At 43.8% G+C, this 17326-nt stretch overlaps 1 protein-coding gene across 1 annotated transcript in view; it reads right to left on the minus strand.

Annotated features, from left to right (window-relative positions):
- Nucleotides 1-555: 555 nt before the first annotated feature.
- LOC147439249 (uncharacterized) overlaps nucleotides 556-17326 on the minus strand; it is a 31344-nt gene continuing 14573 nt past the window's right edge. The window contains exon 2 of the mRNA XM_086485118.1: nucleotides 556-989. Within this exon, the coding sequence (XP_086341244.1) occupies nucleotides 755-989 (235 nt within the window). The 3' untranslated portion in view covers nucleotides 556-754. The remainder of the gene's footprint in view (nucleotides 990-17326) is intronic.

Below are 17326 nucleotides of genomic sequence, written 5' to 3' on the forward strand. Positions count from 1 at the left end.
GAACTAGACACAATCCTGTGTACATCTGAATGACATTGAAAAGGGAACATGATGGCAGTTACGTGCATCTCCTTCCTTGTAAATTCGACTCATGGCTTTAAAAATGTCATTTGAACCAAAGCTGTCGCAATTCCAATCAACATCTCACACATTGCATACTAACAGAAAAAGTCCAGCAGTCTCCAAATTATCTAAAGTTATATACATGGAAAAGGCCAACAAGATAAGGGAGCACAGACCCATTTTGCAACATTTTGCATGAAGTATCCGCATGACTTCATTCCAGCCTCCTTCGAAGTTCACATCAAAGAATCTATAAATCCTTGCTCTTTGTCCACCAGTATACTCATAAAGAGAAAAAAACATTGTTGCGATTATGTTCCCTCTTTTCATGTTGACTTATTGAGAGTACAGAAATACTAACAGAAAAAGTCCAGCAGTCTCCAAATTATCTAAAGTTATATACATGGAAAAGGCCAACAAGATAAGGGAGCACAGACCCATTTTGCATGAAGTATCCGCATGACTTCATTCCAGCCTCCTTCGAAGTTCACATCAAAGAATCTATAATTCCTTGCTCTTTGTCCACCAGTATACTCATAAAGAAAAAAAACATTGTTGCAATTATGTTCCCTCTTTTCATGTTGACTTATTGAGAGTACAGAAATACAAACCTGAGAACACTCAAATTGTCGCTTCATCTTTCACATTTTAAAAACTTGGGTACTCATGTCTTACCAGCCTTTCTGGACCCCTACTTGCTCCACCATATAGCAAAATCCTTGCGGCGACCTATCTTTTTCTGCAATTGTAATAAACCATAGAGCAGTGCCTCCGCTGTTGGAGGACACCCAGGTACATAAATATCAACAGGCACGATCCTGTCACAACCACGAACGACTGCATAGGAGTAGTGATAGTAGCCGCCTCCATTTGCACAACTTCCCATGGAAATCACCCACCGTGGTTCTGGCATTTGATCGTAAACCCTATTAACAGTGTAAGCCATACCAAAAACAATTAGCTTCACTGGAAATACTGCCTCAATAGGTCCCAAATATCATCCAACAATCACAAAACGTACAAAAAAAGCTTTGGATTTCAACATGGTTCACAACTCTGTATCCATCCAGTCACAATTAATTGGAGAGATCTCAAGCTTGGCATGCTATCTTTTTTTTTTAAAGGTTGTATTTCTATCTCTTAAAAATCTCTTCGGATGCACAAATGGTGCCAATCCACGAGGAGCAAGTACATGTGTAATACAAAGCTAGCTCGTAGACAAATTCGAGAAAAAACTGATACAACTAGCCACAAGGGCAAGTCGCAACTGAAAACTCAAAAATCTGCCCGCGAAAAAACCCAAAAAGTGTCATGGCCACCTAGAATGAAGAGAGGAAGTCCCAGCAACCTCTGAAAGACAGGCACCTCAAAGATAACAGGACAAACAAAACAAGAAAAAAAAACCCAACCCAAGCTGACCAAGCAAAAGAGATTGAGGGTCACAGAACTCAAACATGTCATTAGAAACTCAGTCTTTTCTCTTTATTCAAGGTGTTGGTTTTGATGATCTAAAAGATAATTACAAGGGTTTAGAATTTGAAAAGCATTCATTGGTTACAAGCGTGGTTGGCTGTTCTTGAGGAACCGTTTGTGTGTGCTATCTTCTCACAAAGCACCAACTCTGCATGATGCACATGATGCATTAGAGGATGGTCATAGCTACATCAAAAAAGTTGAACGATTTTCCTATTGGACAAAGATGCGTAAGGATGTATACAACTATATTACTAAGTGTGTGGTATGTCAAAAAGTCCCTCATGGTAAGCAACAAGGGCTATTCATGTCGTTGCCTATCCCGATAGATTTAGCAGATTTTGCATGTTAATCCCTTGCAAGGCCAATAGTATTGCACAAGATATTGCGCGATTGTTCATAAAGCATTGGTATTCATTGTGTGATCTACCCAAATCAATTGTGTCGAATCGTGATACAAAGTTCACATCCCATTTTTGGCATGGTTTGTTTGAAAATTTTGGCACTAAGTTAAATTTCTCTTTTGCATTCCATCCACAATCTCATGGGCAAACTAAAATATACAACTAGTTGCTATTTGATGTTCTCAAAGCGTATGTTCATGCTAAACAATCTAAGTGGGAACAATATTTACCGTTAGTTCAGGCTATTCTAAATGAGGCTATCCTAAATGATTTGTTCTCATAGCAACTAAAAAACGCGTTTTTCAAATAGAGTACAAAATGGGACATTTTAACTTTTAAACCATTCAGTACGTTGCTTTGTTAAAAAACGTGGGCAATTTATAGACTTTAATAAAAGTTGGCTTGCCTTAGAGTTTATGGTCTATAGATGTCAACTTTCCATTTAATTATGTGCAACATTTGACTTCAATAAATTATATACCTTTGTGTGGACCCATATAATACTTGTAAAAAATATATATTTGAAAAAAACCAACGTATTTTATTTTGATCCTCGAAAAATACGTCTAGTATGCGTATTAAACACCCTGTATAAAACATCCCGTCCCGTATCTTAGCTACTATGTTTGTTCTCACAATTGGTTGTACTCCATATGAGGAAACGTTTGGCCGACCTTTTTAATCTTTGTTGACAAGATCCATTTCCAAATTTAATGATGCTAATTGTGTTAGTCAAACCTATTTAGAGGTACTCGAAAGCGTTAAGCTTCGGCTTAGCAAGGCTCAAGAGTCCGATCTAAGCATGCTAATAAACATTGACAAGATGTCTCATTCAAAGAAGGTGACTAGGTGTTTTTAAGGATCATGAAGTAACGTCTCAAGCAAGTTGGTAAGAGCTATCCTAAACTCTCATTCGTATGTACAGCCCGTTTCCAATTGTCAAAAAGGTAAATGATCTTTCCATGCGATTACGCCCATCTTCTTGGACCATGCATATAATATTTTCCGTGTTTCTTGGCTTATTAAAGGCGATGACTATCACAATCCAGTCACTGAGAAGTTGACGTTTAGTAAGTACGACGGTAAGGTGGATGCTTCTGTGATTCATTCGTGGCTGCATCAATTTAATGCTTACTTTGCGACCAACAAGAAAACAAGTAACATAAAGTTTTGATTGTTGCCATGTATCTAACAGGAGATGCCATTAATTGGTATCAAGCTTGGTAGGAGTCACAGTTGGCTGAATACCTTGAGCATGCCGAGAAAGGCGTTCTCCTCTCTCTGAGTTGAAGCGACTTCCAAGACAAGTTCAAGGCATAGTAACAGGGGACGCCCTTTTTCGAGCTTCCCGTCCCCACTTTTCCGTCCCCACTTGCCGTCCCGCTCTCTTTTTTACACTAAAAATCCATTTCAGCCCCGTCCCCCGTTCCCCCGTCCCGGAATGCGTCCCTTGTGACTATGGCTCAAGGCTCATTTCATGCCACTAGTCTAGATCAATTAAAAGAAGATTGGCGTGGTCTCAAGCAAAATAGATCTCCTGTCATGTCTTTTTCTAACCTTATTTTGTAGATTGGCATCCAATTGCGAAAGTTGGATGCCGAAAGAAAGGAGGCTTTCCTTTTTGAGTTAGACAAGTACCTCAAGTTTGATGTGCAAGTCTTTAGCCCTACGAACTACAACACGGTAGTGGCGATTGCTCTCACGCAAGAAATGAAGCACAACAAAGGCAAGCCTAAGGAGGTCAAGTTGTCTCAAAGTACCTCTCAGAACCCTCAAAACCCATCGAATGGTAAGAACAGTAAGACCAATGGTAACTCTTCTTCTCAATCTTCTTCCACACCTAGAGCATAGAACTCTCACAATGAATCTAAGGGAAAGAAAAAATCTCAAGATAAACCTAAGTTAACACCTGATGAAAAGTCTGCTCAATGAATTGTAGGAGGATGGTTAACTCTAGAAGAAAGAGCCGCTTATGGCAAAGAAGGAAGATGCTATCAATGTCACACTAAAGGTCATGTTAAGAAAGATTTTTCTAAGAAAGCACCACCAAAAGCATCCACGGAATCCACATCTTCTGTCAGCACTCTAATAAACCCAGAAAGTACACAACATGTCTGTGATGAGCACCTTGATGAGCCTCTCTTTAAGTGTTATGGGCATGTGAATGGTCAACGTGTTGTGGTCTTGTTTGACTATGGCAGAATGCATGATGTGGTCAGTAATTCTCTTCTCAAGAGGGCTCGCCTAGAAGCTCTTCCAGCATCTCCTATCGACGTGTCTAGATTCGCTCCCGGCATGCACTCTTTAATCACGCATGAATGTCCAAGTGTGTTAGCCTCTGTTCAGAAGGCATCTTTCCTTCGAAAATTCGGTTTCTCCTCTCTCAGGGTGTGAGATGATTTTCAGCATTAAATAAATTCATGAGCATGCTCCACTCTTTGATTGGAAGGCAAACACGCTCACTCTCTCACCAGAAGGTTCCTCTCCCGTGGTCATCCACATTGAGCATGACCACAGTGAGCAAAGCCTCCATTCTTTCCCTCTCATTTCTCATGTGAAGGCTAAGCGTGAGTTACGACGAGGAGCGCAAGCGGCATTCATTTATGCCACTCAAGTAACGCAAGACCTCAAGACTTCATAGCGATACTCATGTTTGTTTAAGAAGTATGAGCATCTTTTCTTGCAAGATGATCTTCCACCCCGTCTCCCTCTCGAGCGTCCGGAGGATCATCGCATTGAACTCATGGAGGGGGCACAGCCCGCCAGTAAGGCTCCCTACCGTTTGAACAAGTCTCAAGAAGCAGAATTAGAGCGGCAACTCAACAAGTTAGTGGCCAGGGGTTTCATACGCCCTAGTGTAAGTCCTTTTGTTGCTCCTATTTTGTTTGTTCGCAAGAAAGATGGGTCGTCTCGTTTGTGTGTAGATTACAAGGCACTCAACAAGATGACCGTGAAGAACAAGTTTCCGATGCCTTGCATTGAGTATATCCTCAAAAAGCTCAATGGCACAAAGGTGTTCAGCAAAGTCGATCTCAAAAGTGGGTACCATCAGATAAGGGTATTCAAGGGCGACATCCACAAGACGGTAGCACAAAGCGGGGGCAATGGGAGTATGTTGTTATTCCCTTTGGATTGATAGGTGTCGTGGGTACGTTCAACCTCTCATGGTAGGTCGTTTTGGAGACATGATTGGCCTGTGTGTTTTTATTTTCCTAGATGACATTCTCATTTTCTCTGCCTCATGGGAACAGCATGAATGGGATGTCGAAAGGGTTTTAAGTCGTTTAAATGAGTGCCAGCTGTACATTGCAACTAAGAAGTCAAAATTTTTTCCCACTGAAGTTACATACTTGGGCTATATCATTTCTGCAGACGGTGTCAGATTGGACCCCGCAAAGGTGGAACAGGTTCGTGATTAGGATTTGCCAAAACTGTATATCATGTGAGTTCTTTTTAAGGTCTATGTCAGGCATATAGTTCGCGGATTTCGCACGCATTGCTGCACCCATGATTGATGTTTTGAAAGGGGTGAAAACTCGTCGACAGCACGTTTTGCCCAAGGCAAACATTGAGGCTTTTGAAGCTCTCAAGGTTGCGGTGACTGAAGCTCCGTGTCTCATCCTTGCCTCTTGGGATGACCCCTTTGAGGTATGGACGGATGCGAGCAACGTCGCCATAGGAGCTGTGCTCCAACAGCATGGCCGTCCAACTGTATTTCTCGGTAGAAAGTTGAATAGTGCTGAAAAGAATTATTATGTGTATGATAAGGAACTTCTCTCTGTCATTCATTCTCTAAAGCATTGAAAGCATTTTTTGTATGATAGAGTTTACTGTGCGTATTGATCATCAAGCCCTCAAATGACTTCAGTCTATGCCTAGTGCACATTGGAGTGACCGCCAAGCACGATGAGTCACGGTTTTTTGAGCAATTTGGAGGTTTGATTGAGTATGTTCCAAGTAAAGCTAACCGTGTTGCAGATGCATTAAGTCACAAAGGACAAATTTTGGCTCTAGAGACAAGTTCAATCGTCTCTATTCAAGGAGTCTCTTTCAACACCATGAAGAACAAGTATGTAGATTCCAAGTTTGGTAAGCAATAGTTGCAAGCTCTTGCTTCCCAAGGGCCTAGCAACTATCTCATTCATGAGGGTTTGTGTTTTCGCCACCGTCTGTGTGTGTTGCCTCCTCTTAGGCAAGCCATATTGCACGATGCACATGATGCGCTCATCGGTGGGCACAAACGCATAATACCACTTTAGAAAAGGTAGAAAGATTCTTTTTTTGGCCTAAATTGCGAAAAGATCTATTCAAGTATGTCACACACTGTTCCATTGTCAAAAAGTAAAAGCTCCTTTCCTTCAGGTAAGCAGCAAGGCCTCTTGCTACCGCTGCCTATTCCCGAAGGGCCATTTCACGACATTTCCATGGATTTTGTGACTAATCTTTCACCTAGTTTGCATTCAAGGAACACACAATGTCTAACCATCGTTGATCATTTCAGCAAGTTTTGTATGTTGATTCCTTGTAAGGCCACGATGACAGCACAAGATGTAGCACGTCTATTCATTAAGCATTGGTATCCCCTTTGTTTGCCAAAGTCGATTGTGTCAAATAGAGATGTACAGTTCACGTCGAATTTTTGGAAAGCTCTTTTTGAAAATTTTGGCACCAAGTTAAATTTTTCATCAGCATTTCACCACAGTCCGATAATCAAACTAAGATCTACAATCAGTTGGCTTTCGATGTTTTGAAGTCTTATGTACATGATCAGCAAGTCTCATTGGGAATAGTATCTTCCCTTCAGTGCAAGTCGTTTTGAATGACTCATATTCCAGTGCCATTGGTAGAACTCCGTATGAGGCAACATTTGGCCGTCCATTTCAGTCATTGTTGACTCGATCGGTCAACCAGTTGCCCGATGCCAATGATAAGAACCAGTCTTTGGATGAGATTACTGAGAGTGTGAAGCTTCAGCTAAGCAAGGCTCAGGAGTCTTATTCTCGTCAGGCTAACAAGCATCGTCAGGATGTTACTATCAAGGAAGGGAATTGGGACTATCTTAGGATCATGAAGCAACATCTCAAGCAAGTAGGAAAGACGTGTCCAAAGTTGTCTTTTTGTATGTATGGTCCTTTTCTAGTCATTAAAAAGATAAAAGAAGTTTCTATAAAATTGCAGTTGCCTAACTCATGGTCAATGCACAACGTTTTCCATGTTTCTTGGTTAAAGTTGTTTCAGAGAGACCCACCAAAGGACATTTCAGAGGAAGAAGAACACGAGATCATTGATGACGCAGAAGTCATGGAACCGAAGTAAATTTTGTTGCATCGGTTTCGCCATGAATCCAAGAAGCAAGCACAACAATACCTTTTGAAGTTCAAAGATCGAGGAACCCACGAGGCCGTGGGGGTTGATGAAGCATTTTTCACAGATTTTTTTGAGTTGTTGGTGGACTCCATGCAGCTCGGTAACAGTACCTCACCTTGAAAAGGAGGAGATGTCACGTGCGTATCTAACCCTATGTGCATGTGGACAAGGTGTTCCTACCTCTAGGGTTTAGGAAGCCTAGGAAGTGTTTTGGCAACCTTGTGAGCCTGTACGCAAGCCGCGCGTGTCCAGACACTTAGCGTAGTTGCATACCCTCTCATTGCACACCTAGCATGAGCATTTCTTGCCATTGCATAAACCCAAAGTTGCATTGCATATGAACCTCCTCTTATAAGTCACTTATTATTAAGTGACTTATCAAGGGACTTTTGAATGAATAAATCGTGGGGGTTGGCTAAGAACTGCTCGACCAAGTTTGTGGGGAGTATTAAAAGAAGCCTTGAGCGCATGGAAAAGCCATAAGACAGAAGAGAGAACAGGCCTTCAAGTGCACATTGCCCTCTAGCGTTTTCTCAACAGCCACTCAGCGTTTTCAGCAAGGACATCCTTTTTGAAGACCTCAGCCCAGCGTTTTCAGCATTTGGCCATTTCGCCAGCAATTCAGCCCCATCCCTCGCGGTACCACACCATCAGCGATAGTTTCTCCTCGCCAGATTCTACAAGCGCTTCAGTTCAGCAAGCGTTTTAGAATTCAGCCATCGGTTCGGATTTCAGCCCATCAATTTTCAGCATAGCCTCGCCGTCGCTGACATTGCAGATCTCAGCCGTAGGACGGCTCTCAGATTTCAGTCAGCTTCAGCCCTAGTGTTTTTCCATTTTCAGCCTCAACCTTCGTCGTCGTCGACATCATCGTCGTCAAGTTCCACAGCATCTAGAAGCATTGTATCAGACCTTAGTGCAATCTAAAGCAAATACCTCGCTAGCAATAGAGAGGGGGGCCCTTGGAGGGGGGTTTGGGACCCCATCTGGTGTCATCTCCTCTCCCTCTCTAGCAGTCTCTTGCACTCTCACTCACAATTTGCTTGTCAATGTTCCATTTTCAGACTGTGCACGTGCAAGGGAAAAAGAATGTGGTGGCTAACATGTTGTCACGAAAGCCCAGTGTCAATTCCGTACCATTGTGAACTAGACGAAATGAAGACACAACATGCTGAAGATTCACGATCTATGATCAGCTTGTTGATGGGCAACATCACGAGCACTATATGCTTAAGAATGACTTTCTCATGATGCATGGAAAGTTATGCGATACTAAACAGTTACGGCCAAAGATTTTAATGGAAAGTCATGCTCCACCTTATGCTCGGCATCGTGGAATTGATGCGACAGTGAAAGGGGTTGAGGCATTCTTCTATTGGCCAGCTTTGCGTCAAGATGTTGACACATTTGTAAGATCATGCTTAGTTTGCCATAAAGTCAAATTTGACAGGCAAAAGCAATCGGGATTGTTGCAACCATTGTCGATCCCTGATAGGCCATGGGAAAGCATAGCGATGGACTTTATCTTTGATCTTCCAAAGACGCAAACAAGCAATGATGGGATTTGGACTATCATTTGTAGGTTCGGTAAGCAAACCCATTTCCTTCTTGTTAGTAAGAAGATAAAGCCAAAACACATGGTCAAGATATTCATGAGCAATATCTTTAAATATCACGGGATGCCTCAGTCAATTGTTAGTGACAGGGATCCAATCTTTTCTGGAAGACATTGTTTGAGAATGTGGGCACTACGCTAAAGTTCTCTTCTTCGTTTCATCCGCAAACTGATGGACAATCAGAAGAGGCAAACTCTATTGTCCTAGATCTGCTCAAATGTTATGTGCCAGAGCACAAGGCAACTTGGGAACACCATCTCCCATTGGTTGAATATGCTTACAATAACACTGTGCATACCTCAACAGGTAAGGCACCATTTGATATAGTGGAAGGAGGGAAATAAGTCCCGCCGCTATTGCGCTTTGAAAAGGCCAGGTTAAGGAAAAGGAAAGGCAAGGAACGTTTGTTTCCTAAGCTCAGTACGCGATATTATGGTCCTTTTCAGATTTCGGAAAAGATCAGTGATGTAGCTTACAAGTTGAAGCTACCAAAAGGCTGGAAAATATATAATGCTTTTCATGTCAACCTTCTAAGACCCTTTGTTGGTAATGTGCTAGAGAATATACTTGATGAGGAACAGCCCGAAGTGAAAGAATTGGATGAGATCCTTGTTCCTGAACAGATATTGGCACATAAAGAAAGGAAGGTAGAGGAAAGGTTGCAAGACGCTAGTTGGTGAAGTTCAAGAACTATCCATCTTTGGATTCCAAATGGATGGAAGAGCCTGAATTGGTTGATTCACCTTAGCTATTGCAACTATATCTTGAAGCCTTTCAGATGGAACCCACAATGACTTAATGTAGCCTTTTTGGAGCAAGGCAAGAGCATGGTTCGTGATGCTCAAGAGAGTAGTTAAGCAATTGTATCTACTCTTTCCATACAGAATGTGGCTAGAGAAGTTTGTGCTTGAGAGTACACTAGAAGACTTCTATGCTTGATATATGTGTAGTAGCCTCGTTGGTGGGATTGTTTAATCGTCCAACGCTACATTTCCGGAAGCATGTATATCTTGGATTCCCATCACAGAATATATATGATATCAGAAGATATCAGCATGTATTATTGGCATGCAAGCGAGGTCGCTTGCAGTATTTCAAGGGTGGGTTGTGTCACCAGGAGGTGTATTTTTCATGTTGTCTTCTCTAAATATATACAACATATTTTTATTTATTTTTGTTTTACTTGTTTTCCCCGAAACCCTTGAAAAGGTGCAAGTGGACATTGCATGGCCCGTATGAAACGGTTGCGGCCGAACAGGTTTCTCACATCGGGAGTCTAGGTCGGTCAGTGTGGGACCGATCGGGCCAATTAGCACTGATTTCTGATGAGTATGGAAAGCCTGTGTGCGCCAAATGAAATTTGGGCCACTCGGAAAGTCACAACTTTATAAGTGAGTGGGAACTAGGAAATTAACTCAAAGGGGCAAACTGAACACTTGGCAGAAGGAGAGCAACCTACAGGACACATCAGCAAGAGGGGGCGCCCATTTTGAGGCTGGGGCTGATTTATGCTTTATTAGTCACCTACAGTGTGTGTGAGTAGTGGGTGCAGGTCTACAGCTTTAATGGAAAGCTTGCCTTCTCCTCTGTCTCATGTAACGCGATGATTTGCTCTCGTGCATCTCTCTCCCCTTTGGCACATATGGTAATGCCTCACTAGTTGGTCTACTGAGATGAATATGTACAGTCCTGGGGGTTTATGCGCGTTTGCCAAGGCAAGAGCCTTCTGAACAGGAACCGGTTTAGCTAATTGCTTATCCCCCACAATTCCATCGCGAAAGATTGCGAGTTTGGAGAGTTTTCTCGCGTGAAAACTCGTCCAATTCACAGGGGAGCTGTCCCATTGCGTGTGAGAGCCCTTGAGACACGCTACGCGTGTTCGCTCCGCTAAAAATGATCCGAAATAGAGAATTACAGCCTGCTGTGTTTTACTGCAGGCTTAGTGTTTCGCACCTAAACTGCAAGGGAACACCAGGGGAGCTCCTTGAGAACCTTGGGATGCGTGTACAAGGTTTTGGGCACCCGACAGCAGAAAAACAGAGGAATTACAGCACGCTGAATTTCTGTGACAGCTCACCAAAAAGCTCCTAAATTGCAAGAGAATCCGTCCTGGACAGGTGTTACTGACCTACAGGAATTTTTGCGCCGTTGTGCTGCCGAAATCAGGTCAAAAACCTGCGTTTTCAGCCCTCACCAGGTTTGGACAGCTTCGTGGGAGTTTGGCCTAAGTGTACGGATCGTCCACTGTTAATTGAATAAAGAAATACCGAAAGGGGCGCCAACTTTTGGGGCCTACATGGTGTCGGTCTCTTGTGCACAGTGACATTCTAGTCGCTGGACGCAATTGTGTTCTCTTTTCTTCACAATGCTCTGTGTAAAGTTAACACGTAATTGAAACAATACCGCCCTCTACATTGTAGAGACATGTTATACACGGAGGGCTCTCCCTTCCGCTTATTAAAAGGAACCTTGAGAAGAAAGAATAGAGGACGGGCGTATGCCCCGTTCCTGTGCTTGTAAAGATTCTCCCTTAGTAATAAAGATATTCTCTTTATGGGGGGGGGGACCAGCCCATCTTCTGGTCCCCAATGGAGTGTCAAGTTTTCTCTCTCCCTCTAATTCTCTTGAGTATTTGAAGTGCAATTAAACGTCAGTTTACGCTTCCGTATTTTTGTGATACAGAGCAACCCTAAGAGGTGAGAGAGAGAGAGGAGCATGATCAAAGAGGACCGTCCAAGGCATGACAATGGAAAGAATCACGTAACTGCAAAAAAGTATATACCCACAACAGAAAAGACATCTACAATCTGCTGCCAAAAATGTCACAACCCGGTGACGTGGCTGCCCATACACACAACCTCTGGCAGGAAAAGGCGACGTGGCTGGCTGGCTGCAGTGATGACGTGGCTGCACAGTACGGTCAGGCCCGCAAAGCGCGACGCAGATTGCGGAGGTTCGTACTGCTGACGTGGCAACGTTGTAACACAGTTTTTCTGCTTTTGGCTACGTGGTCTTAGAGATGAGAGAGAGAGCTGTTGCTTTTGCTTTTTTCTACGCAAAACAGCATGGGAGAGAGAGAAAGAGCTTCAATTTTAAAAGATGCTTTAATTTGCAAGCCTATTATTGGGGAAGCTTTTGGGACTTTTGATTTCCAGCTTTTGGGGCTCTGCTTTTGGCATCCCTTGTACTCTTTGATTAAGTGGGTAGGCCACTCACAACTCAGAGCATCTGGACACAGAGTCCAAGTGTGAGCACCTGCCAGCACTCTTGTACTTTGAACATAGATTAATACAAAAAAAAATACCGAAAAGGGCGCCAGTCTTTGAGGCCAATATCTCTAGGCACGGAACTCCGTCGGGCCAGTGTCGAATCAATTGTGAACTGTGAACTATTTTGAAGTGGTTATTTGTGCTGTCGCTATACAATTCTTGACTTGGAGTGTCCAAGTCCATTACAGTGGTATCACAGCACGGCCGATTTCTCTTCTACGGGAAATCCGATCCATAAATTTTTTCCGCGGCACCTATGGCTTCAGGCAAAGATCAATCGACTCCCTCTGCATCCGGAGATGCGGGAAGGGATCACAACGAAGATTCAGGCAAGGAGTATGGCCCGCCTCGGCCTACTCAGGCAGAGCGTCGAGAGATGGAGCGTCAATGATTGATCGGCGACACAACAAAGATGATGCTTAATTTTGCCAAGGACCCGAAAATGGCAAAATATATGAGCAAGACCTCTTTGGAGGAGGTGCACAAGCAGTGGCAAAAAACCACAGAACCACCCCGAAAACCCGCTCTCAAGAAACCTCCTACTCCCAAAAAGTATACAGAGAAAGAATTAGAAGAGTTGGTTGATGCACGAATTGCTCAACTTTTTGACGCGCAAAACAAAGCTAAAAAGCACGGCAAAAAGCAGAAGAAAGGCGCTGACTTCCCAGGTTATTTGGGTCGTCAGTCTACATTTGAAAAGGCTAGAGAACAAAAGAAGCGTGTTCGATTTGAAGGAGCACCCAGTTCTTCTTCTTCTTCTAGAATTTATTCTAGCTCATCTGACTCGAGCGAAGAAGACAGAAAAGGAAAAAAGCGAAGCAAAAAGCACGCTTAGGAAAGGGAAAGAAAAAGGCAAAGAAGTCTAAATCTCGCCCCGTGAGTGACAGTTCTACAGAGGACTCGTCTACAGACAGTTCGGACTCTGATGACAGCAGCTTTTATGCAAAGAAGAAGAATTTTTACAAAGCCAACCAGTATGACTTTCTAAAAGACAAAAGCAAGAAAGTCCGAGAGTTTAAGAAAGGTGGACAGTCAATTAAATTTGACACGTTTTCTAGTTATAGAGATGCTTCTAAGGCTTTGTCTTTTGTACAGCAGTTTGACATTGCTTTCGCGGGAGGGCGTTACTCCGAGCACTCTTAAGATTCGGAGAGCTACCTCTTACTTTAAGGGGAATGCTCGAACTTGGTGGTCCACGCTTCTATTAAACAAGACTGCGCCAGTTAAATGGCTGAAATTCAAGAGGCTTTTTATTTCTTATTGGCTGACTCAAGAGTATGAACGTGATATACAAACTGCTTGGAACCATCTTCGGATGACCAAGAAGGATACAGTGGACGCTTATTGCGAGAGATTCTGGAGCTCTTTTCTACCTGCCTCTTCATTTAAGAAGATCTCGTTCAAGGAACAGATTGAGCGGTTTACCTTGGGTCTTCCTACAGAGATCCGAGATCACTGCTTGGAACAAAAGTCAGCTTCCATTCACGAGTTGATGAGTCATGCGAAACGGGGTTTTGCCATACACTCAGGCAGTTTGACCTACCCCACCGATGAGATCATGGCACAAAGAGCCGAACAGACTTCGACAAATGAAAGTAGAAAGAGGAAGAGCAATCCAAAAAAAAAGGATGCACGACCCAAGCTTACTCCTCAGGAGCAGGCTCGCTACATAAGAAGGGAAGTGCTTTGGATGCAGGGAAACTAGACATATCTCCGCAAAGTGCCCTAAAAAGGCACAGAAAGAACAGAATGACAAGGACGACAAAAGGCCTGAGAGTTCGAGAGCAGCTGAGGAACATGGAAGAAAAGGCAAGATGAAAACAAGACTCGTTCCAGATTGCGTGGGTACCGATCCCAGCACGGTGGACGAGAGTACAGAACTTTGCCGAGCTTGGGGCAAAGTGAAAAACCAAGAAGCCCTGATCTTCTTTGATGGAGGAGCAAAGGCCAACTTCATTTCACCGGAATTGGCGGCATGGCTCGAGATCACACCCGATCGGATGGGACCACTTGCGGAGGCAGTTCTAGCGGCACCCGGCAGGGACGTAGCCATTACACCTATCATTGGCAAACTTCGGTTGCATTGTCAGGGGTATTTCGGGCATGAGGACTTTTACATAATGCCTTTGGAAGGTTGTGATATCCTCTTGGGAATTCCCTGGTACCACAAGAACAACGTTGTGGTCGACTATCGGGCGAGGAAAGCGACATTGACCAAAGAGAAGGGCAGAACCATTGTACTTGATATTAAACTTAAGGGCGAGTCTGTCCCTATTGTATCAGCTTCAGGCATTTCAAAATTAATGAAATCCAATCTGTTTGTTTACTTGATCTTTATGAAAGAGTTGAGTGATGAGGATAGGACAAATATGTCTGAACTTGATAAAGAACGCCAAGATTTTCTTGTCACGTGACACATCCAACCCTATGTGTCAGTGGACAAGCTACAGCATGATCAGGGTTCAGTCAGTCTAGATTAGAAGTGATCTGGCACTTCTGTGAGTCTATTCGTAGACCGTGCATGCCCAGTCACTTAGTGTATATCCTCTGGTTGCACACAGCATGATCATCAGAATTTCCATCAGAATCCATTAGAATCAGTTAGGGGAATTTTCCAGTGCATTTAGCCTATTTTCCCTATTTTTGGTATTTTTCACTTATTATTTTTAAGTGACTTCCCAACAAAAGTAGGTAGGGGAAATTTGCTAAGTTAATATATAAGCAAACCCAAGTTAGCACTTTCTGGCAGAAGAGGCAACAGGAGCTCCCCGCTGAACAAGCACCTTCTCAGCAAGAACCCATCAACCCTAGCGTTAGCAGATTCTCTCTCCAAGCCCCTGGCATTTTTGGACATCCTCAGCAATACCTCCCCATCTTGGCGATTTCAGCATTTCCAGGATCGCAATCAGCAGTAACAGATACCCCAGCGTTTTTGTTCTCCATCAACACATAGCCCTGGTGTTTTTGCATTCCATCAGCAACACCTAGATCCCTGACGTTTTCCAGTTCCCCATAATCGCCAGCAAAGCCTCAAGGACCAACGTTTTTCACTAACCCTCAGCAGTCAGATCAGCGTTTTTGGTTTTCAGCCATTGTCGCATCAGATGGTCAGCGTTTTCAGCCCTATTGGACAGCAGTAGATTCAGCCTAGTTGGTTGCAAAAGATCTCCATTTTCAGCCCATAAAAACGCAGCCAAAACAGTCATTTTCAGCCACCGAAACAGTCCCAAAGTTCAGCAGATAGAAGACCACAGATTTCATCCCTAAAGTCGTCGTCGTCATCACCGTCATCGTCATCGGCATAGTCCCAGATTGCATCAGCCCATTGCATCGTCATTGTACCACTTTGTGCAATCATAAGTAGACCACTCTCGTCGGCAAGAGTGGGGCCTTGGGAGGAGGGTTTTACGTCGTCTCTGGTGTCATATCTCTCCTCTCTCTATCTCTCAGTCTCATACACTTGCACGCACAGTGTCCATTCACTTTGTTTGTGATCATAGCACTTTCCATTAAGAATGGAAAGCTCTCCCTGCCATAAGAACTAAAAGGAACCTTGAGCACAGTTCGGAGCACTCATCTTGAGCAAAGCGCAAACAATCATTCCGCTGCACCTAACATTGATATCAGAGCTTTGGCAGTGTTCTGTATCACTCAAGGAAAGAACCACAAGAACTTTTTTGCTTGTTGAGGTGGCACGAACCCAAGTTCGCTTGGGCGTGTCGATTCCTAATCGTGTTTTGTTGAAGAGTGACAGAAATCCCAAGAAAGAAGGGCTTGTCCAGCCTCCCCTTGTGTCATTTTTCACTCATTGAGAGCGGACCGTGCACTTAGCGGCCGGCCAATCAACGTGAGGTGGGAAAAAGCAACCTTGGTGTGAGCGCAAGGCCGCCAAGGGGTGCGCCCACAGAAAGGAGTAGAACTCGGGTGAAGAGAAGATCCTTCTCAAACACAGGTTTGCAAGCAAAAGAAAACCTCAAGAACCAAGACCCCCAAGAACCCAAGTTCCTCATGAACTTAAGAACCCAAGACCACAAGAACCCACGACTTCAGAATGGTCATCACCCGAAGCGTAATGGATACTTCGCTTGGAGGTGATGAGCATGAGAGAGGCAAAGAAGAATTTTCCCCACCAGGAGGTTTTTCCGACCCTCCCCCTTTCCCATCTACTTCAAGGATTGCGCTAACTCCTATGGAGGAGTTGGACCAAGAAAGAGAAGCAGAAAGAAAGGCCTATGAAGAAGAAATGGCCGCCATAGATCGTGACTACAAAGAAGACATGGCAGCTGTCACCAGCGTGTGACTACTATCTATCCTTTTTGTTGATTTCTTTCTTATTATCTATTTACTTTCACTTTTTGGAAACACCCCTCGGGAAATCTAACTGCCCTGCATTGCATAGCTAGTGTGGAACTGTCCAGAGGGAGTCCAGGCCTGAGGGCAAGAGAGCACTAAGGTTGGACAAGGACTATGGTTAGCCAAGTGGGGTCATTGACTAGCCAAAGTGGAATCCTTTGCTACAGAGGCTACATTTCAGTTTTGGATGTGGCCGCAGTGTACAAAGAGGGTCGGATGACCTAGAAAGATACAATGGCAGCATCTCCTAAAATTTAGGGAACTGCTATTTTGGGACCTGAAAATGTCTTCGCGTCATTACGTGCAGTTTGACATGGGGATCATTTTGTTACTCTGTGACCAAGTCAACAGAGGCTGCAGGTGAGATATTTTTAGACCCGAGGGTCTAAAGCGGGAAAATGCACAAATGAGTGACACTTGGCACTCTGAGGCCAGTTTACTACTTATAGAGAAGGCAAAAACGTGATTTATAGCTGGGAGGCTCATTTTGCAAGTCTCTGTCACAGGTTAAGAGCTATGGAGTGCTTGCTTTCCCTCTTATGCACAGTGCGGTGCCAGGAGTGATGCCCTGCACGCTACGCACTGCCCTCTCTCTCCCCTTTGGCAGTATGTTATGCCCCTCTAGTGGGCTCTTCATTTGACCAATGTACAGTTGTGTGGGTTCATGCGCGATTGCCGAGGCAAGAGCCTCTTGCACAGGTACTGGATTAGCTAGCGGCTAATCCCCCCGCAGGTACAGGTGAATTCGGAGAGGTTTCACGCCAGAAATCTCGTCCGATTC

This window comes from Adiantum capillus-veneris, chromosome 16, assembly GCF_014529385.1.
Source record: "Adiantum capillus-veneris isolate H3 chromosome 16, ASM1452938v2, whole genome shotgun sequence".
NCBI classification, from domain to species: Eukaryota; Viridiplantae; Streptophyta; class Polypodiopsida; order Polypodiales; family Pteridaceae; genus Adiantum; species Adiantum capillus-veneris.